Source organism: Corvus moneduloides, chromosome 2 (assembly GCF_009650955.1).
Source record: "Corvus moneduloides isolate bCorMon1 chromosome 2, bCorMon1.pri, whole genome shotgun sequence".
NCBI classification, from domain to species: Eukaryota; Metazoa; Chordata; class Aves; order Passeriformes; family Corvidae; genus Corvus; species Corvus moneduloides.
The window spans coordinates 22235323-22257457 of NC_045477.1; the positions used below are offsets into that span (position 1 = coordinate 22235323).

Genomic DNA, 22135 nt, shown 5'->3' on the forward strand with positions numbered 1-22135 from the left:
ACATGCTGTCAACTCTTACTGAACATCTTCTGCTTTGTCTTTCAGTTATAATGCTTTCAGTTTTTTCTTTGATAGAGAGAACCTATCCATACAAATTTGAATTGTACACTGATGGCTCCCTTTAACCCAATCTGATCTGGAATAACTCCAGCATCTTAATGATTAAGTTCTGTATAATGGCAATTAATGGTTCTGCTTAAGTGGTCATGTTTCTGAGGGACAAATACTGGACTGTAATCAGGCTGCTAAGTTGCTGGTTGGACTAACCTTAAAGTGATTATTAAAGAAGTAAAACAAAAATAATTTGGTAAGATGTCACAAAAACATAGGTTATACATCTACTTTCTTTGCTTAAAAAAAGAGTATTGGTTTTGTTTACCTTATTACTGTATCCTTGCTTTTTATGTTTTGCTCCTACAGAATAGAGTACAGGGATCAAATCTGGAGGACAGTCCGCAAAATATTCTGTGCAGGTAACAGGTGACTCATGAATGTCAATAGGATATGGATTTTCAAAGATTGGAAAACTAGTTAAGGAAGACAATTTATTAGAAGCACTGTGACACGCTGAGCCATAGAATAAAACATATTCTTATATTAAAGTATATAGCAGAATCTAAGTAAAATCACTACTAATTACATGTATTTTCCCTTATTTATTGAAACTTATGTATTGTCTTTTAGTATCAGTAATAATGTATAGTTACCCAAATAAAGACATAAAAATTCCACTGCTTGGACAAGAATCCTCTTGTTACACATACAGTCCCTAAGGCTAATAGGGCTACCTGTATGAATGAATAAGAGCTAATTTTTTTCTAACATCTCAAAATCTTATTTATACAGAAGTGACACATTTTCTAGAAGTTTCAGGTTCATGGATATGATACATACTATGAACTCCAAACTACTTTTACAACTGTGGATTTTATATTCAACATCTTAGCTGATTGGGTTGGTAGACTACTGATTATACAATGAAAAATTGCAATAACAGATGAGTAGATCTCAGTTTAATTCTCACTTCCATCAGTTTGAACAGCCTGAAAAGGAGGAAAACCTCACTTTGGCACATTACACAAAGTTATTCACAACTGAAAAATATAGAAAATTTGGTTCTGATTTCAGTTATGTCCATTTTACACTGGCAAGATCATCTGAATTATTCTTTAAAGTAAGTGAGATCTGAATATGATTCACTTAACATTTTTCAATATATTGACAGCCAAATCTGTTCCTAGTTAACCAGTGTGAATGGGGATGTACATTACTGGTAGTGTTGGAGGCAGAACAAAATAAATAAGAACTGAATTATGCTTTACATGATGTATAGTTCCTCTTTGATAGGAACATGGATTCTGATATGGAAGAACTATTTGTCATTTAAACCAGCAACTGGATCATGAAGTAATTCTGTATATCCAGATAAAACAATGCCATTATTTATTAAGATACTGAAACTAGACATGCATAAAAGTAGCTGTTGAATCTTATTTCCAAAACACGTACGTGTTCGAGTATTATTTAACTTTGGTGTTGAATGAATGTTTGAGGGCTGTGCTGAAGGAACTGAAGATGTAGATTTATCCCAAAGTTTAAGAACAAATATTATCCTAAGTTCCTGTTCATTAGGTGAACTTAGCTCTTAAGGTGGAAGTACATATTTAGCAAGAGTTATTTCCAAGAGTGAATGATTTTGGATAGTAAAATGATATTGCACGATAATATTTGGAATTTTATGATAATTTACTAGACAGTTAAATACACAAATAGCTTCATACAAAATTTTATACTTACTTGCTTTGTGTCAGGTCAACGACAATGAGATCTTTTTCCAAAAGCACAACTACAGCATAGGGTTCTTGAAATTCTGTAAGCAAGGAATCAAGTATAAAAGACATGGAGTTCTCCTATAAGCCATTTTAAGCAAGCAAGTAATATTTATGTTCTTTTAACTTTCGCAGTATATTAAAGCTTTGAGGTATAAACCCCTGACATATGCACAAACCAGACATAGCTGGAAACCAGGGCCAGAAAGGAAGTAAGAAATTACTTTTGGATAGTAGTGTTGACAAATACACAAAGCAGAAGAAGAATTGGAATATTATAGCCTGCCAGCATGATGCTATGATGAAAGTAAAGAAATAGGATATGAATAAGTTGTGTGTATCATTGCATTGCTGAATCCCATTATTAAACAGAAAAAGTATTTTTGCTGTCCAGAAGTAATACTTCTACTGTGAACAACTGCTCTTCAGAAACAGACTGTGCAGGACACTTCATGACACACAAGGCCCCCATTTCTGAGGTGATTCAAGGGGAATATTTCCAAGGAATCCTGTAAGTCTGCTGTGTTCAATTCAGATACTAACACACCATTTCCTCCCGCACTCTTTAGGAGATTATATGGTTTGGTTTTTTATACAGTTCTCTTATTTATCAAATATTTATCAAATATTTATCAAAACTAAAATATTTATCAAATATTTATCATATTTATCAAAACTAAAGAACTAAAATGACAAATAAATGCTTCCCTTGATGCATAGAGTATATTAGTTTACATAGGATAAGTTATTAAAAAAAAATAAAAAAGTGAAATTATGAATTTCTTTTCAACAGCTGCAAATCATTCCAGCACATGCAAGCTCAGAATAAACTGTTCAAATGGGCAATGCCAAAAGGACGAGTAAATGAGAGCAACTGATTCATCTTCCCTTCAGTCCTGCTATGAATGCACAATATTTGCTGCCTGTTTTTAAACAAGGCTATGAATAACACAGGTTAAACCAAAATGTTTAAATATTAGTCTGTGAGCAGGGGAAGGTGCTACAAATCCTTAGTACTGGGAAGTATATGACACAGCTAAATGAAGGCCCAATCCAACTCTGATTACAGAAAATTAAATTTATTTGTGACACTGAAACACATATGCACTTTACTAGCAGTTTTCAATATGTACTTGATTTAGCTATGTATATAAGAATTATTTTACTTTTCTGCTTGAGGGCTTAAAATGCTAAATTTAGTTCCTTTTTGACTTACAGCTTTTCTTAATTTACACCCTGGAACTTTCTGACAACATATTTCAGAACTTGGCAGCCCCACAATATGCAGCAAACATTTTTAACAGTTCATTTCATGCTGAAGTGTACGAACTTTTTTGCAGGTAAGTGACAGTTTAATTTCAATAACTTAGCAAGCTGTAAATGATGAAAAATTTCAGAAATATAAGCACCTATCTTTGATTAATAGCAATGTTTTCTCACACTAGCCCACGGGTTTCAATCCTGTAAGTGGAGTTTTATGCATGCTTTATTGTCCATTCACTACTTCCTTCCTACACTGAGAATGCAAACAAGTTTCAGGTACTTTCAGTTATATAGTTTTCTTCAGATGAAGACAAATATGAGGATGGAAGTCCCTGGAATGGGATTAATGTATGAGGAAAGATCGCTTTGCTTATATTTTCCATAATTGTATTTTTCCCAATAAACTCACCATTTGGATATGGGGTTTCACAAAGAGTTAAAAAATCAACTATAGGATGATCCATTTCAAGAACTGTAATTGCTTTCCCATGCATGATTGTTAAACTTGGTCTTCGACAAGGCTTATCATATGACAATCCACCAGAAAATATCACAAATGGTTCACTGTATTAAAAAACCCAACATAATAATTGTAAGTCTACATAGTACATACAAGTTTACATTATAGGTTTAGAGTCTGCAAATAATAATAAATAGCTCTGTAAAAAGAATGCAGGAAAAGATTCTAAAAGGACTTAAACTCAGGAATGCAATTTTGAGTTAATTACAGAATTAAAAACAAACCTGTTTTTACAGGTCTTGTACTCTACTTTAAGAATTGGTTTACAAGATTCAGGTTTTTTTCCATCTCTTTGAACTTTTCCTAAGGAAAGAAAGAACATGAAAAATCTATCAAAACATCATGAAATTGAACTATCGAACTAAAACATATACATTGAAACAACTGTATAAGCAACAAAAAAAAGGAACTTTGAAGCTACAAAAGATAAGGAGTATCAGCTCCTATTTCCATAAAATATGCATTTGTCTAAATTAATTACATTTATTATGTCTTCGTGTTTTTACTGCCACATACATCTCAAGAACCATAGAACACACTTCAAAGACATCTATAAACCATGCAGATTTCTGAGTATGACACTTAACTAATAATGAATGAATTAGCCTAATTATATGCCTTTTTTTCTGACCACGTAATGACCAGAAACAGCTTAATTTTTCCTAAGCCGTTTTTAGCTTGACTTAAATCCTATTGCTGACAAAATATTACATGCTTTGGAGTGTAACTAGTTGAGTGATAAAATTAAATGAAGCATACAACTGAAATTCATTAGTTCTTGGTTAATTATGGCTCAGTACTTCCAATCAGAGAAAAGTCACTTGTAAACTAAAAAAAAAATACCCATTTTGGGTTCGTTGCTTTGGAAAGTCTGTGCTTGCTTTTGACAACAGCCTGACTGGAGGACACTGTAGATGGATCCAGACTTTTCTCAAAGGTGCACAGTCATATGATGGGAGATAAAGAACACAAGCTGTGGCATGGAAAATTCTGGTTAGATATTAACAAAAAAAATTATGCCACAAGGGTCATTAAATACTGAAAGGCATTGCCCAGAGAGGTTGTGCAATTTGTTGCTGGAAGTGTTCAAGTGCTCAGTCTCCTGAGTTTGCTCATTAAATCAGGCCTGTTTTGATCTGATGGTCTGACTGGTTGACATCTGAGAGGTCCCTTCTAACGTTGTAAAATTCTATGACTAAAAATGATAAAACAGAAGAAAATGAAGAAAATGCTAAATCCTTTTGGGGCTACTTAGATCTTGACTTCCTCTTCTTCCTCCCTCTCCACCCATTCAGGTTTTTTAGTGATGTATTGATTTACAATGGTGTCAGTATTTTTTTACCTAATTTGTAGGAAGTAACTTCATATGAAGTCCCAGCCATAAAAGATATAGCCATCTCTTAATATGGCTCCTTTAAATTCTTCATTGCAGTTATTTGGGAAGCCTTGTACCATCCCCATGACAAACACCACAGTACCTTGCACAAAACGTATCAATTTGTTGTGAAAATTGCACATACAAGCCCCTATGTACAAACTATAAAAGAAAGAAATGTGAAAATCCCATAGCCTGAGGGTCTCACAGACCAGCAGTAGACTCTTAAAAGGAATTGGATAGAAGATAATAGAGTAAATTAATCAGAAGGAGGTATTTATGACACCAGTTAAAATAAAAAGTTTCATCTAAGTTACTGATTTTTACAATAATTTGCAGCTACTTTGCAGATCAAAATATTTATGCAAGAAGCAACATCTGAGCGACAATGAAAAAATGAAACAAACATACATATTAGCAAACAGCATTGAGAACACTGTATGGCTTCTTAGTTACACATTTTAACTATCAGAATTACCGTGTGGAATTGTGGTCTGGAACGGTCTGTTAGGGCTTTTCAGATTCCATAGGGTCAAGCTGCCATCAGAGTGACTACACATGAACTGTTTCCCTTCATGATGCCAAGCAACAGAATGAATAGCCTACAGAAGTGAAAGAAGAACTTGAGACTGGAATGGAATACAGTGTTTACACCTCTGATATTTTAATGTATGACTTCAGATTATATTATTCTAATGGTATATCAACAGCTGGATGGTTCTTGTTTGTCTAAAGTCCATTACCATCACTTTTTAGAAACGTATGGCTGTAATCCACATTTCATCATAAAGGCTAATGTAACACAATAATGTAGGAAAGCCTGTAGTGAATCAGGCTGAAATTGAAGGAAAAGGGTATTAAGGTAAAAGTATAAGAACAAGGGACATACAATGCAGTTGTAATATGTCTGATAGCTCTCCTTAGAAGTATTTAATCTGGCAAATTTGCACAGAAGGAATTTTGTGTAAAAATCTTTACAGGTGACATACAACGCACAGAGTCCTCCCCAGAGGAAGTAATACACCGCTCTTGGATTATTTCCACACATACTCTCACATACTAAAGTTGCAGAGCAAGTCCACAGAAATCTGAGATGTTTCATGTCAAAACCAAAACACTAAAGATTAATCCAGGACCATTTCACTGATAGAGAAAATTACCAAAACAATGATGTAAGATAGTTTTGGAACAGGTAGTGCATCAGAGAAGGGGAGTATCACACTCCTTTATGCACACTACACGAGGAATGTTACATACACGATTCTCAGTATTTTGTGCATAATTAGTGGAACTGACTGAAAATATCCACAGTTACATCAAACTATCTGAAAGGATAACGGTGTAAATCCTTCAATTTCCCTGGTATGTGCTGGAAACTAACAAAAGCCATATTCTGACAAAACATTCATTGCATACCAGTTTCTCACACACTCCCCTCAGAAGCACAAAGTCACAGAATTCTCCCTTGAATCCATATCCTTTCCAAAAATGTTCACTGCTAGATAGCAAAAAACCACAATATAATTTTATGTAAATGTAAATAAAAGAGATCTATTTTTGAATGCAGCTTAATAAATTTACTTTTTTTTTTCAACCCAGGAAATGCTAAGGCCTTGCATGCACTTACAGTTGGATATAGCCTGATTTTATTCAAATGACTTAAAATCATGCCCGGGTATTCATAATTCAGCATTGCAGCTGTTCATATCAATTTTGCTTAAGTCCTACTGGTCACTATTTAAAACTCCCTGTTGGTTTTCCTCTTTTAATAATTATATTGATTGTTATGGTTGGTTACAGCTCATAGTCTGGAGACAGTATCAGAAGCAATCAACAAAAGGGCTGTGACCCTTTACCAAAGCTTTACTCAGCTCCTGGGGCTGGACAGCAGAGTCACAATGAGTCTTTGCATTAAGATGACCTAGATATTTTAACAGGAATCTGACATGCCTTGTATACGAATGCTTGATTAACACACTAGTAAAGAAGTTGTGCCAAAAAGGAGCTGAAAAATTTGAACTCTAGGTATTTATTTTTTTGTGACATATCACTCAAACTTTTACCGTCCAGAGAGGGGGGTGGTACACAATTCCTCTTAAATAAGCAGCAGAAACCAAACTCTAACGGAAGTAACAAAAGACAACACAGAAAGATGGTTCATGCAGAGTCCAATGTTGTCCCTCAGGTAGAAGAACCTTAGCTCTGTGGGGAGCGCTGCTTCACTTACACTGAAGGCATGTCTATCCTCATGCAAATTAATTCTGACATGAGCTCATTCATGCTTGCTATCATGCCAAATTTCAATCTGGTTTTGACGTGTTATCACACTTAGAAACATTTCACATGGTTACAGTCACTGACTGTGTCTGAGCAGGAGCTAGTAACTAGCTAAGAACTGTACTGAGCTGCTTCTTAAACTGCCCCTCTCAGCAACCAGGTGCCACCTGCCAGTGTAAGCCTCCCGTGGAGCGGAGCTGAGGTGGGACGGTCCTGTCACAGACAGGTGGCAAAGCAGCAACTCACACTGACCTGTTAGACTTTGCCCCAAAATGGGCAAGAGAACCAGAAACTCTTTTGGAGGTCTCAGCTGTGAGTCACGAGTAATTCTGAAAGATGGTCCTGAACAAATCCCGAATTGTCTCTCTGCTAAAACATGTCTAGCATTCTGATCCACTTCTTTAGCATCCACACACAAAAGGAGCAGTTATTTGCTTAGAACAGGAGTTCATCATGGTGGGTGACTCATGTGAATGTTCTCACAGTGTATGCACGTACAGCATCTCACTCCAGATTGGGTGTTTCTCCTTCTGCAATACCCACGGTGGTTGCATACACATTCCATCTTCTCTCATACTCAGCATGTACTAAAATTAAGCATGCCTAACACCATTTCAGTTCCCTCCCAACCACAAACCTTCTCCACTGAGGGTCTTCAGTACCCCTTTTAACCATATTTTGAACGAGAACAATGCTTGTCTCATCTTACTGTTTGAATGCTAAAACCCCTTTGTGTTCGTAGTACTGCAGGACCATTACAGCAAGCACCATGTCCAATTTGATACTTCCATAGTGGCAGGGTGCTAGACAAAGGTATGGAGAAGCCATTTGGCAAATGCCTCTGAGAACTCTGCAGCTTCATTTTGGAGATGTGTTGCAATGAAAGATGATTACTGCTTCAGACAGCTCTGAATGTGGGTTGACACAAATTTTCAAAGCCTGCGCATCAAGATGGCTGTTTTTTTGGGTCTGCCAACTATCAACAACTTGAGAACCATCTGAAAGATCTGTCTTGTTTGTGTGCTGTCTTCTTATACACTTGATAGAAATAAACTTTTGAAGAAAATTATAAAAAGGAATTAAAGCCAATTATAAAGGCTTTTATAAATTATAAAGGATATTACAGAGGCCATTGTGTAGGAGCATTGATTGGAAGGGCCTCAATAGCTCATACATATCACCATTGAGGAGATGAAAATCATAATGATAGCAAGAAAAGTGAGGGTGAATTAAGTTTATTCAGAACTCATGCAAAGAGGCACTTTAGTATTTAATGAAGATACAGAACACTTACAGTAGTTTATCTGAGACTTCACAGATACCCTGCAACTGGTGTTGTTCTAGCTCAGTGCCACAACAATACTGAGGGATTGGTCAGACATCGTGGGGCACACAGGCCTTATATCAGTCCAGATAACATAGTGAAGGGGAGCAGGAACAATGATTTCTGGACTGTGATCTTTGGTGGCCAATCCATAAGATGAGATTTAGGCTTGATAATTTGGGTTGCTGCTAAATACCAAGTGGCACATGCCAAACTAATAACTTGTGACTCACAAAACCTATGTAACTCAGAATTTAAAAAGGAACCCCTTTTAGTGGCTCCCTAAGGGTAGTGGCTTCCCTAAGGGAATCCTAGCAGGTCTGGAACATTATGAATATGGAGCCTGAATGTCTGGAATAAAGTAAAATGGCTAGTCACACAATCCTTTTAAAAACAAAATAAGAATCTTGCAACTATTTCAGTAAATAAGAAGCTAGCACCAGTCGCACAAAGTGGAGTAATGACACAGCAAATAACCACTGAGGAGGAAAGCATGGGACTGATTAAAGGCAAAAAATAGTTCCTGAAAACAGTACTGAAAAATGTGGAACAACAAATTGTATGAGAAATTTTCAACACCCACCCATTCTCTCTCAAAATGAAAAAGAAAAAGAGGAACCAGTATTAAGAAGATCCTTCTTTATGCAATCTCATCCTGAGTACAAGAGAGGACAGTGGGTGAAGAGACATCCCCACCCCCACCCTTCCCGAGGAGACCTGTAAAAGGAAAAAGTTGTTCAGCCTTAAGTAATAGAACAGGTGCAATTTCACAAGTGTTTGCACAAGCAGACTGTCACTGAGAGACAACTGAGTGGCCATGTCTCGAGGCTTAAGTGCTGGCCTGTTCAAACTCTGTCCTTTGAAACATTTGCTGTGTTGATGCTCAGAAACTAAACCTTGAAGCTCAGAGTAGTTTTAATGTGTCTCTGACAGCAGGTCTGAAAGAGTGCAGGATTCATATGTATTCAGATTGCTTTTTAGAGGGGAAATAAATGTGCATACACTCCTTATACATAGCAAGGTGACAAGATGAAGAAGGAAAGAGAACTACAGGAAACCAATTACTGCCTGGATCACCTGAAAGAAAATGTCCTTTTCTACCTTCAACTGTAGTTGTATTCACATTCATCCATGGTGAACTTTAGAGGACTGGAAGAACAAAGAATATTTTTCCCTAGGGCTAGTGCTAAAACCGTAACAGCTAAGAATATATCTATTTTTCAAGCAGCTTGATTATTGATACAAGAACTGCATCTGGGGTTAATACAAGCTGCTTACAAATGACAAGAGACAATTGTGTGATAACTATAACAATATAATTTTGAAAACTGTTTAATCAGATCTTAAGTACTAGGTAGTATCAACAGCTGTACAAGGTAATTAGTCTTCCATTATAATGAATGCCCTAGAAATAGCTGGTGAAGATTATTATATAATTCCTTCTGCAGCTATATCTCAGGTCAGCTCCTTGCTAAACTCTGTCCAACTGAGGATCCCCACAGAGAAGTTGATGAACTTGTCAAAACCAAGCAGAAGTCATTCTGTGTCACAGTACACTCATGAGAGCCTAGTGCATCAGAGCTAGGGATTCCAGACTTTGATTTCTATTGTCAGTAATTTGCTCAAAAGCATAGCACAAACAGTATTTCCAGAACCAGCAATGCCTTTAGATAAACATCCCTCTGCTTGGTTAAGACATATGGCAAACTGCTGAATAATGGCTTTCCTGAACTAATGGAAATTGCTTACCTCATCATAATAAGCTCTCAGATCAGCTCTTTTAGATCGCAAGTCCCAGAACACGATAGTCCCATTTTCATAGCCTATCAACAGCTGGAGGAGGGAAAAAACCCACAATTACATTTTCTGATTCAAAAGGTACATATCAATATAGAATGATATAAAAAGAAATACCAAAGTGATGTGCAAGATTGTAATTTGCCCTACACATAATACCCTGCTTTCAAATTATCTTTTAGTATAAATTACTTCACATTATTGACAATTTAAGATCTGATACGGGGGAAAAAAAGGGCTTTATACAGCCTTTTTTCCCCTGCGTGGTTATGCACCTGGACAGTCTTCTCAATTGTGTATCTGCTGAAAACCAAAGATTGTAGCACGTTGCTACCAGCTCTTACCTTCCCTGCCCCTTGTTGGAGAAAAACATATTTGACACCTAAGAGACCACTTAAATAACTTCAAACTAAGAGAGTCACCAGATTAAACTCATTCAGATACTTATATTCCTTTAATTTATGCTTGCTATTCCTTTAAAACATTCTGAAGAACTCCTCCTGCAGAGAATAAATTGCTTGTTTTCCTAATAATTAAAAATAAATTAATTGATATGCCTTTTTTTACTTCTTCTAGAACTGGGATGTCATATCATCACGCACACCAGAGAAATACCAGCAAACATTTCTGAACAGATGAAAGAGAAGAAAAACAATGCTCAGGAGAAAAATAAGAATGAAAACAACCATTTCTCCTTGTCTCCATTGAAAAGAAGTGAAATATTGATCTGGCACTGTAGAATTACTCTTCATTTGAACACAATTAATTTCAGATCTTATGGACAACATGATGTCTAGCCTATTTAGGTGTCCTGGAAACTGTTTCCCATAGAATCTGTCTTCTTAAGAATCTGTTCTGGATATGAAGACTGGAAGTGGCTAAACTGGCAGACTCTCACATTTCTGAGATAGAATATTTTGTACAACTGGCAATGATAATTGCAGTTGTTCATCATCTATAAACAGATATATCACAGAACACAGGCAAGAATTTACAGTTTCTGTATAAAGAATTTGTGCAGAAGAATGGCAAGATTATCTCTTAGTTGGAGAAACCTTAACAGCATCTTTGCTATCACTCACTTCAGCTTGTACGAGTCCTAAAAATGAAATTTGGCTGGGCTGCTAAACAAAACATTACTTTCTTTCCAAGTTAAGCATAACTGATACATCAACAGTGCTACAAAAGAGCCTGGGAATACTCTCAGTTCTACCGGATATGATTCTTTTTATTGCCAGGAGAACATTCCTTATGTGGAATCTATTAGCTAATCTGGAAATGATTTATAGTTAATATATTTAATACCTGAATAGGAACAATAACTGATTATGCTCCTGAAGGATTATTCTGCTGAAAAAAATTCAAACTGTCCTGGAGAAATTCCAGAATACTTAGCATTTTTGCTCTGGATGGCTCCATATGGGATTTTGTGGCAGTCAGAAAGCATGGAGTTAACTGGATAGCACTTGTGTCAGGATGCCATACGGTATTCTGGGATAATAAGTTGCCATTGAGAGAATGAACAAAGGAGTGTCTTACAGCAGCTACCTTCACTGTTAGCACAGTGATCCTAAACAGAAGCCTTTTGTATATCCAGGAGTTAGTGCTGCTCATAGCAGTTAACCTGAGTAGGTGCAGGCCTGTGCTGGGCTGTGTTGTGCTGCACACAGGACTTGGCTTTCAGGCCTGCATTATGCTGAACATACTCCTTGGCCACAGGAAAAACTTGGCTGCTAATTCTAAAGGACCCTGTATTCTGCTCCCACTTGGAAAAGACAAGGACAGCACCTTTGTGCCTTTGTCTTCATCTTAATGTAAGGCAGCAGGTCTGTGTGAACATCCTTCTGCTTGACAGTAGAAATGGATGGGGCTTTAAAAAAAAAAAATCTTTGGAGGTCTCCAAAAACTAAAATGCTGGCAAGCCTCTTCACAGTGGATAATGCCATGCCCTTATTGGAGGTTCATCCAGTGCTACACAGCTTGGGGTTCCCACCATCCTTTTTGTACTAACTCCAATAAATAATATTTTAGTAAGTTATGGAGTCTGAGTGCCCTCCTTACTGTCATCATAACAAGCACTTGCACCTGTGCATTACAGCTGGGTACCAAACTAGTCGAGTTCAGTTTGTATCTACCAATATTCTTTTCACCTCAGCTTTTGTACAAATATATCCCAAAGAGTGAAGGAATTGAAGAGCATTTAGTATGCGACCCTGTTTCTTAATAAGCCTTTCTCCCTGGGGAAGCAGGCTGGTCTTTTGATTTTTATCACTCTCTTTTGCAAAGATATCACACTCCAGGTAATTGTTAAAAGGTTTAATACCTTTTATCAGAGGCTGCATTTCACCTGATCTATTGCTGAAATGCTTAATGCACAACTGCACTAAAGATTTGCAAGTTACAAAGTGTTGTGATTTCAGGGAAGAAATTGAAAGGCAAAGAGATTTCCTGCATAGCCAGGAATCTCTCTTTTTGTTCAGACAGTAGTCATGCTGCTTTATTACTAATACTGTGGTATACCACTAAAGTCACAATTCCAACTGGGTGAATAGGTTTAGTCTCATTGCCAGGACATTTATGATGCTCTGGATTCTGACCTCTCTGAACCACAGGAAACTCAAAACATTCCCACTCCTCTCAGTCATAGTGATCACTTGGGAGATCTATAAGACAAGATCTATTTCTGTAATAAAGAGCAAAACATCCATAAATGCAGTTAGAGAGGAAAACATAGCCAAAGAAAAGCAGTATCTGTAAAAAGAGTCCGGGATGGAAAAAACTCCAAAGATTTCTCTTCAGCTTGTATTTCATGGCACCTCATTTAGTTACTCATGCTTAATTAGGTTACATAAAAAGCAGAACACTGGACAGAATTTGGAGAGAGAAGTCCTGGCAAGATCTTCCTTGTCTAGTGGAGTTGCTTCACATTTTGACTTAAATCTTTCTGCATGAAATGCTTTTGATCATGGGGGGAAATTTCTTTTTTACAATCAACTAATTACATCCTGGTACATGCCATCAAGCCCCTTCCTTGTCCTGGTAACACAAAACAGCCGGATAAAAAATCCCAGACAAACAAGCCTGCCAAATGCACACTGTATTTAGGTATTATTAGATCTCAGAACTCAGAGATAGGAAGTTTAGCCCACCAGCTAATAGTTAATAACATTAAACCTTTGCCTATTAAGCTTTCTCCATTTGCTGGGAAACTGCAGATCGTTGCAGTTAATGTCTCCTCCTTTGACAGCAAGAAAAATCATGTTTGCTACAGATCTGCCATGTATAAATGTCTGGGCACTTCAGTCTGTCCCTAATGTACACTTATTAATTGATTTGGCAGGTTATATTTCATGAACTTAATCACTTGGTCGCCAAATTGTTCTTCAGTGACACATTAAATGCCTACGTTCTCTTTTGCTGTCTGTCTTCCAGCCACAGTTTGTTAGATTCATAAAAGAGGCTTGTCTCCAAAGCTTGCCTAGATAGTTTGCCTGGAGGCCACTCCGGAGGAGTTTTGAATGGCAGAAGCCTTCTGGAATTACATTCTCTCTTTTGGCACAAGGAACCCAGTCACCAGTCAATGATATAAACTGGAACTTTTAGGAATTCAAAGGACCTTAATGAAAAAGGTGAAGCACTAACTTCCCTGGCTTTCAAAAAGAGATCTTACGAGTGTCCTAGATTTTGAAAGGTCTGACTATGTTTTAGGACTCTCAACCACTCAGTGTCCACAGCAGAAATACTTACTTACTTCAGCAAAACAGCCCCAGGTCTGTGAACAACTTTTTAATACCCCAGAGAAGAATATACCACTGAACCCTTGCAAAGTACTTGTACAGAAATACTCTTGTAGAGTACAAGAACATCTGTATTTTGAGTAGTGATTATGACTGATTTGTACCTACGATTTAATTCCTGAAACATATGCAAAGAACTCTTTTATCTGCTGCCTATCATGATGTGGGCAGTCTGACTTCTGCCACCAGTACCTCTTTGTGGTCTTTGGTTAACTTGGAACTGCGGAGATAAGCAAAGTATGTAGAACTATCTTCAAACAGTTCTTTTATCGAAGAATAACTCTTCTAAATTAAATAAAAGTCTACTTATCACACCATCTTGTACTAAAATGGCCAAGAGCAAATACCAAATAACATGGGAAGAGAACAAGTACTTGTAACACTCTCACATAGTCTCAGTCTTAAGTAATTTTCTCATTCAAATACAGCCATCTCCTCAACTATACATAGCTCTGTTTAACCTCATCTTTAAGAACCTTTTAGGAGAATTCAGCAAACCTCTTCAGTTACTCTCAAATTGATTTCTTTTGTATTAACTTTTCTAGTCCTCCTTGCGATCAATGCATTTTTGGCACACACAACAGGACTTGGAAAAAGTTTTATAGGTTCTACCCATTGCACATTTGAAGAAGTACTGAATTGGCTTGTTTGGAAGCTGACCTGTCAGCTTCATTTGGTATCTTTTTAGCTTTTGTATTGAAAGGGACTATGAGTTGTTTCCATCCTCTTAATATCAATTGTGATTTTCAAACTTGTAATCACAATCAGGTCTTTTCCATAGTGAATTTTCCTGTCTCACGACGTTGTCTGTCATATAGAAAACCCTGTCCCTTCTCTGAATTTCTTTCAGCATTATATTGATTTTAGACACAGAAGGACAAGTATTATACTCAGTATTCAGCAGGCAGGTCAACAAGGCATTTCTTTAATAGCTTTGTTTTGTTCTCTGTTCTTCTCTAGATAATGCCTAACTTTGAGTTTGTTTATTGTTCACTACTGAGCATTGAGCTGATCTTTCCATTGAGCTATCAATCATCACTCAAAGCTCTTGATACCAAACAGTAATCATCAGCTCTGACCCATTGTTTTATATATAAAGTCAGAAATATTTTGCCCTACATGTATGAACTCTCACCACTTACACTGAATATACTTCAAAAGACAGTATTTAACCTGGCATTTTACTGCTGAGTTTCTCAGCCTCCTAACGTCTGGCAAACCAGACCACGTCACTACTTACTCTCTTTTCTAGGCTATTTATGACCATGTTGAACAGCAAAAGTCCCAGGAGCTGGGTTTTTTTCATTTTTTCCTCATTCTGAATAATGATTATTTCATTTTTCATTCTTTCAACTAAAGTTTAATGAGACTTAGTTGAAAAATGTAGTTTAAATTATTTCTCTACTGTTGAAATTTTTTTATTTAGAACTATGTCTTTTGATTTAATGCTTGGATCTTCTCTTACATCTGTGTGTACCTTTTACTGACATCTTCCTGTAAACACTATCAATTCTACATTCTGCAAAACCGCAAGTATTTTGTTAGCACCAATTTGTTCTTTACACCCTCAACCTATCAACAATATGAAGAACTGCAATGGGATGGTTTTAGTATAGCTTACATTTTCTACTCTTTCTCCCCCTAAAATTTCAATGCTTGCTTTTCATAGGCATCTGTCTGATTTTGCTGTTGTTGTTGGAATGCTAGTACTTCATCAGTGCTCAGATGTCTCCCATGTACCCTCTGAGCAACAAGCATTTGTATTTCCAAGTCAGTTCTCCTTTAACTCCCTTGCCTGAGTCCTTTTTGTCTTCTCTCTTTCTGCTGAAAAATATTTTTAGGTTTCTGTTTGGAGACAGTGCACGGCATTCCTTTAAAAAATCTTTACTGACAAGACCATTTTTTCTTTTAGTATCCTTTTCTCCTACATTGTGTGCCTTAGGTAGGTCATCAGCAGCTTCTGCTGTGGCCAGTAAACAAGAATGATGCCTCATCGATAAATCTTTATCCTTACCAGGTATTTTGCCATAGATAATTAAACTGCATTTCTTGATGGCTTCTTGTTTGAGGCTGAAACACTACACTTCATAATGTTTAATCACTTTATTTGATAGTATTCTAAATTGCTTGACCTATTGTGGTTCTTCCAGAAACACTTAGAGATGCCATCGAAGTTGTTGGAGGGTTAGCTCACAAGTGCACCATTTGTACGTAGGTCACCTCGCAATATGGCTAAGTCCAAGGACAAGTGATGCAAATGAAAATCAGCTGTAGTTACCAGTGCTTTTGTAGGTACCCATAATTTCAGCATAATATCCCCCATATCCGTATCAGAAATTGAAACTGCTGCTAGTTTCTAACAACTATTAGCTTTTACGTGAGGCACCCTGTTAAATAGATACACCATTTCTAAGATGCAGTACTGTATAAATACACACTGAAATGCAATTACTAAAAATGATCAAAACCAACGAGAGAGTTAAATAAATACCCTTTCCACACAGGCAAAATGCTCAAAAATCAATAGCAACACATAAAAAAAATCCCCTTCAGTAGAACTGGATTTTTGTCAACCATATTTCATTTTTCAAAAGCTGCCATACAAATAAAGCCAACTCTGATTGTGCCTCCTGGTGGTATCAGTCACAACACTGATGCTCTGACTATATGTTTGGCTTCCAATTGTGGACAGTTCTTTGTGAGCAGAGTTGAGAATAGCAAACAGCTGCAAGTTCCAAACCTGGGTTATTATCATGATAATTTTCATATAAGAAAATATTTGCTATCTTATGAAAACTTACTATAATGCCTTCATAAGAGCACGTTTATCCAAGTACTGAAGTCATGATATGGTTTTTAGTCAAATCCTACTTATACAAAATCAAGCTTTTTTAATCAGGAACAATTTAGATGGCTATACATTTCAAAGTACAGTATATTGTCTGTATCACAAATATTTACTCATTAAATTTGTACAAAGATAATTAATTTTCTTAAGAACGGTAAAATAGTTAAAGGCACTTGCAAACATAGAAGGAAAGTAGGTGATAAAATTAGTCACTAAGCAAAAGGAAGGAGTAGTGAGGCAAATAAAAGCTATGAAATGTTGCAAAATTTTATACCATTGGTTGTACTCACTTTTCCCTCGTCTCTTGGGCTGTCACTTAAATGTACAACTGGGCCAGGGTGAGTCTTGGTGGATCTGCAAGATAAAAATCAATTAAAATCTGAGAATGTTTTTTGTTGCACGAAGAGCTAGATACCTCAGTTTTTTAGGTGTGTTTACATGTACATCCAATGGTTTAAAAGTAATTCTAAAAAGTCCAGCTGGGGAAGGTAAAGTTATCGGTATCTTTTCATGTTCTCCTCTATTTCCTTTTTGCCATTATAGGCAAAGATTCTCTCTTCTTAATGAATCCTCCCTTAATTTTTTTTTAAATCTCACTTCTATTACAGTACTTCTGTAGTGTAACTTCTATTACAGTAGTTTTTTCCCTCTCTCATTGTTACGGCTTTTTTGCCTTTTCTATTCTCTACTCCATCTCTTTCTGACCCTCCCTCCCTACTTGTTCCATTTCAAGGCTAATTTGCCAAGGATTTACAAAGTCTTCACTTGGATTCATTTCAGATACTGATAGCATGACTCACCAAGTTCCAATGTCACTGAAGACAGGGTTTCAGTAACCTCACCTACACTGCCCTGTCAGGAAGCTTCTTAGCATTACCGCAGTGGGGTTTCAGAAATGGACCATCTTGCCTTTGTCTGATCTGTAAAGCCTTATCTCATCTTCAGAGCAGCTAACACAGTTACACCCACAATGCATGTTCAGTGAGGCTCCTCAGCCACAACACCCATCCTTGTGAGCCTTTGTAAGCCTGTATAAAGATTAATTACCATTCCTTGCATCCCCTCCCTTTTTGCAATGTGTACTAACTGCATCGTATGCAACTTAGCACTGAAGTTACTAATGTCCTGCTCCTGACAGCAAATGCAAATCATAGGAAACTGATCGGACAGATGGAGATTTTTCATCTATCATCTTTTCTGACCAGACCTTCAGGCCCTGGCAGCCATAGAGAGCAAGAAGACAAGCACCAGTCCACACTGAATGCCTGCGCAGAGGAGGACCTTTCTTCCATCTAGGTTCTGGGGTCAGAGTACATGCCCCTTGGAGTTCAGCTTAGGATCTAGACACGCATGACCGGTCTTGGTTCACCAAAGGCCACCAGGAAAAAAAACATGGCAGGGATTGGCAGAGCCCATAAAGTGAAGAATTTATCCGGAAGCCATACATAAAGCGAGCTAGGCTCCAAGTTTTAAAACAATCTGCAAGAGAATTATAGAAACAAACCAAAACAAGGTTCTCCAGCCAAATTGCTCAAAGGATTTTCCTAAAATAATGGTCTCTTCCTTTGGCTGAACACAGCACTATAGCAAAACCGGCCTCTGTTCTACAGGTCCAACTCCAAATCAAGACTGAGAGTGGTACGCAAAAATTCCCAGGCAACTCATACATTAAAACACTGTGGGCTGATCCATAGCCTCATAGGCTCCTTCCTCCCAAAACAGTATGCTCCAACACTCTTAGAAGCATGCACACTTTTCTCTGGCCTAGATATGTTTTGTCCACATAATGTTTTAAGTATTTTAACTATTTCATCATGCACCAAAGCTGGGCCAAAGCAGAGAGGCAAAGATCTTGTCTGATATTTATTTCTGAGCTAAGGACAATGAAAAATTACTCCAGATGTCCTGGACATGCAGCATGTTACTTTCCTACATGAGGTCTCCACGAGCAAGGTTTCTGCAAGAGTGTTTTGCAGCATATCCTATCACAGAAATGAGACCAGCAGGAAAGCAGTGGACAGACATTTTATTCAGTAACATTCAATACAGACTGCCTTTCATGGTGCCAGCAGCAAGTACGCACTTGGCTTGAGACACGGCACACAACCATTTTTACAAAGATGCAGACAGCAGGAGATCTGGCTGTCATTCCTATCCAAGCCAGCTTACCAGAGGGGACCCCTTTAGCTGAGCTTCTGTTTCTGAGTAACCTATGCTGAAAAAAAAGTATAATTTCCACAACACCAGGCCTTGGAGCAGGTGGGGTAGGTAGGCAGTGACAGGGAACTGAGGGGCAAGATGAGGTTGTTTGCAAGCAGTGCTTAGACCTGCACACGTCTTGTACATCTGTCTGAGGGAGTGGATATGATAGTTTGGAACATTCTAGGCTGCTTCAAATGTTGCTCCTGATATAGGTTCACCTGTCTGAACTGGTCAGAGTACATTGATGGAAAAAAACAGGTCTGTTTGGAGTATATGCTGCCTGTGCCATGATGGGCAAAGGAAGAAGGGTAAGAATAAGAGGAAAAAACAAGAAGAGCAGAGACAGTGTAAGAATTTTCAGTTTTCAGCCAGGTAAGAACCACAGACAGATGACAGAAGAGAGAGCAGAGGCAAGCAACCATCAGATATGACAAAGCTGGGAACAAACAAGATGGTAGCAAAAGCACATGGAGGCTGACAAAGCATAATGGTTTGGGCAGCTATCCCAGCCCATTGAACCAACCAGGATGCAGGCTGGGTTGCTTGGCCATTCCAGTATTGGAACATGACCAGGAATATTGGCAGAATCATGACAAATGGAGGGAGAAAGGAAAAGAGCATACTGTCTAAGGTAAAGATTGATTACATTTAGTCAGCTCTTTGTCAGGAACAGTTTAGATAAATCTGTGCAATCAGTTTCTTTGTAAGACACATATGACATTGCTTACCAAAGAATGTATTGATTTGTCTTTGGGTAGAAGCAAATTCTTACAGGAGCTGTCATCTACTCTTTAGGCTAAGTATACTTTCATAGTCACACAAACTCATTGTTCCTCTGCAAATGGTATAAAAACCCTTGTCTTTTACTACCAGTCTCATTTTTATCTTATATTCCTGCAGGGGTATAGCCTCAGATTTCCATGCTAAAACCTCAGCTGAAAGGAGAAACCTTCACTAATATCATACATTTTCCTATCTCCTCCATTTCCCTCTTGAATTCACTGTAGCTGGAGGATCCTGGGATTTACTACATTGTATTAATGTTGTAGGGTTTGGGTATTTTTTTTTTATTAGGCACTTTTTATCTCTTTTAGGAGAATTATAATTTAATTATTATGCACCTAGCTATTTCTTTAGTTTTGTTGAATAACAGCTTTATATACACTATCAGCAAAGTCAATACCAAACACAGCAGTCTATGCACTAAGTGTACGAGATTTTATTTTTCCTCATTGTCTTTCCTCTATATGTGATATAAGTATTCATATTACTTCTTGGTATTTTAATAATTCAGTTGTTTTATATAATACCTGGCTTGCTCTGGCTTCTTACTTTTTCTTTCACTTCTATTAAATTTAAGACTGTCAGGTATGTCACTCTATCAAAGGACTTAACAAATCATCATTTAGCTTTCACACATACATCCTTGGTCTAGGAAAAATGAGGATTTGGGGAGAAGGTGCTTTAGTTTTTGTCTTTGTTTCTCACCATTCTACTCTATTTTAACTGTCAATAAATTAAAATAATTTTTTCAAGTCAAGTCTGGTTTCTCCATTGACAGCAGCTGGCAAGTTACTTTCCTGTCTTTACCTTGACTCATGAACTTTTCCATCGTATTTTCTTTTCCTGTCCTGTTGAGGATGGGGAGTGAGAGAGCAGTTGGGTGGAGGTCTCACAACGAGCCAGGACCCACCCACCACAATTTCCTTGACTGCTTAACAGAGGCCAGCTTTGTTTATACATAGGTAAGAGTAAGTAGAGAGTTTATTAAGTTTGGCAGTCATAACACGGCTTCTGTCAGGAAAGCAGAAAGGATCTTTTTCAAATAGTTGTATATACTAAAACTGATTTCACATGTGCCATCACAGATAAGATCACACACAGATGACAACAGATGTTCCTTGAAGCTTCTTGGAAGTGTAAAGCCAAGTCCCTGGCATTGCTCCTGCACTGCCTTTCCAGGGCTCCAAGAAACATTGATTTTTTTATATATAGCAAGTAAAGTATTTGCATCAAAACTGATTCCTCTTTGGACTACATAACAAGGAATATTCCCAAGATGCAGCATAAAGTTTGCTGTTCGGTTTTGGATGAACATGCACAGTCCCATCTTGGGGGAGATGTTTGTGGGAGGATAAACTGATACAAAATAACCTCAGTTCAGGTGGAGTGAGGAAGAAAACTGTGCAAAAGCATTGCAACTTCCTCCATCATTCTGCAAGACCTTTTGCTTGTTGCTCTGAGCCTGCCCGATGGCTGGACACAGAAGGAGTGACACGATAAATCTGTGGTTTGCTTCTCTTGAAGTGATGTTATCTCCCTTCTGGTACAGGACTGTGGTGAGGAACCCAAATCTAGTCTTTTGTGCCACATTACGACCAGGAATTGTCTGCCAAAGGCAGATCAGTGCCTCACTTCTTGCATCTCCTTGTCTCCTCAAGGAAGGTATGTATAAATAGAAACAATAGCAGTATCTTTTGGAGCCCTAGGGAAGAGCTGCTTGTAAAAGGAGAGCGAGGCATTAGGCTCTACAGTCAATTTCTCCTGAGGGTAGATGTCATGACTGCACTACAAGCAAGATTAAACAAAGAAATTATTTAGTTAACTACATTATATCAATAATATCATTTTATAGAACTCATGAAACACTATCAGAGCTACAGATACAGTAATTACTACTTTCACACAGTAAATTATACTGCATGTGGAAATGTCTACACACAAAACCCATTTTGCCTCAAGCAGTTTTAGTATACATAAAATGTTCTGTTTCTCCTCATTGGTATTACAGTAAAGTTGTCAAGGAGACTGGGGAGTTGGACACTGTCATTGTGGAACTGCCTACAAAGAAAAAAACCCCACGGTTGAATTACATTAAATGCAAAAGCAGAGATCCAACAGCT

The 22135-nt window shown here is 37.5% G+C and overlaps 1 protein-coding gene across 9 annotated transcripts in view; it reads right to left on the reverse strand.

The window, feature by feature from the left end:
• STXBP5L (syntaxin binding protein 5 like) overlaps window positions 1-22135 on the reverse strand; it is a 189286-nt gene that overhangs the window by 71043 nt on the left and 96108 nt on the right. For all 9 annotated transcript variants that reach the window (XM_032098438.1, XM_032098440.1, XM_032098441.1 and 6 more), the window contains exons 6-12: window positions 17321-17384; window positions 10338-10421; window positions 5466-5589; window positions 3837-3915; window positions 3502-3656; window positions 1798-1870; window positions 380-527 (exon numbers count right to left, since the gene is read on the reverse strand). In XM_032098438.1, the coding sequence (XP_031954329.1) occupies window positions 380-527; window positions 1798-1870; window positions 3502-3656; window positions 3837-3915; window positions 5466-5589; window positions 10338-10421; window positions 17321-17384 (727 nt within the window). The remainder of the gene's footprint in view (window positions 1-379; window positions 528-1797; window positions 1871-3501; window positions 3657-3836; window positions 3916-5465; window positions 5590-10337; window positions 10422-17320; window positions 17385-22135) is intronic.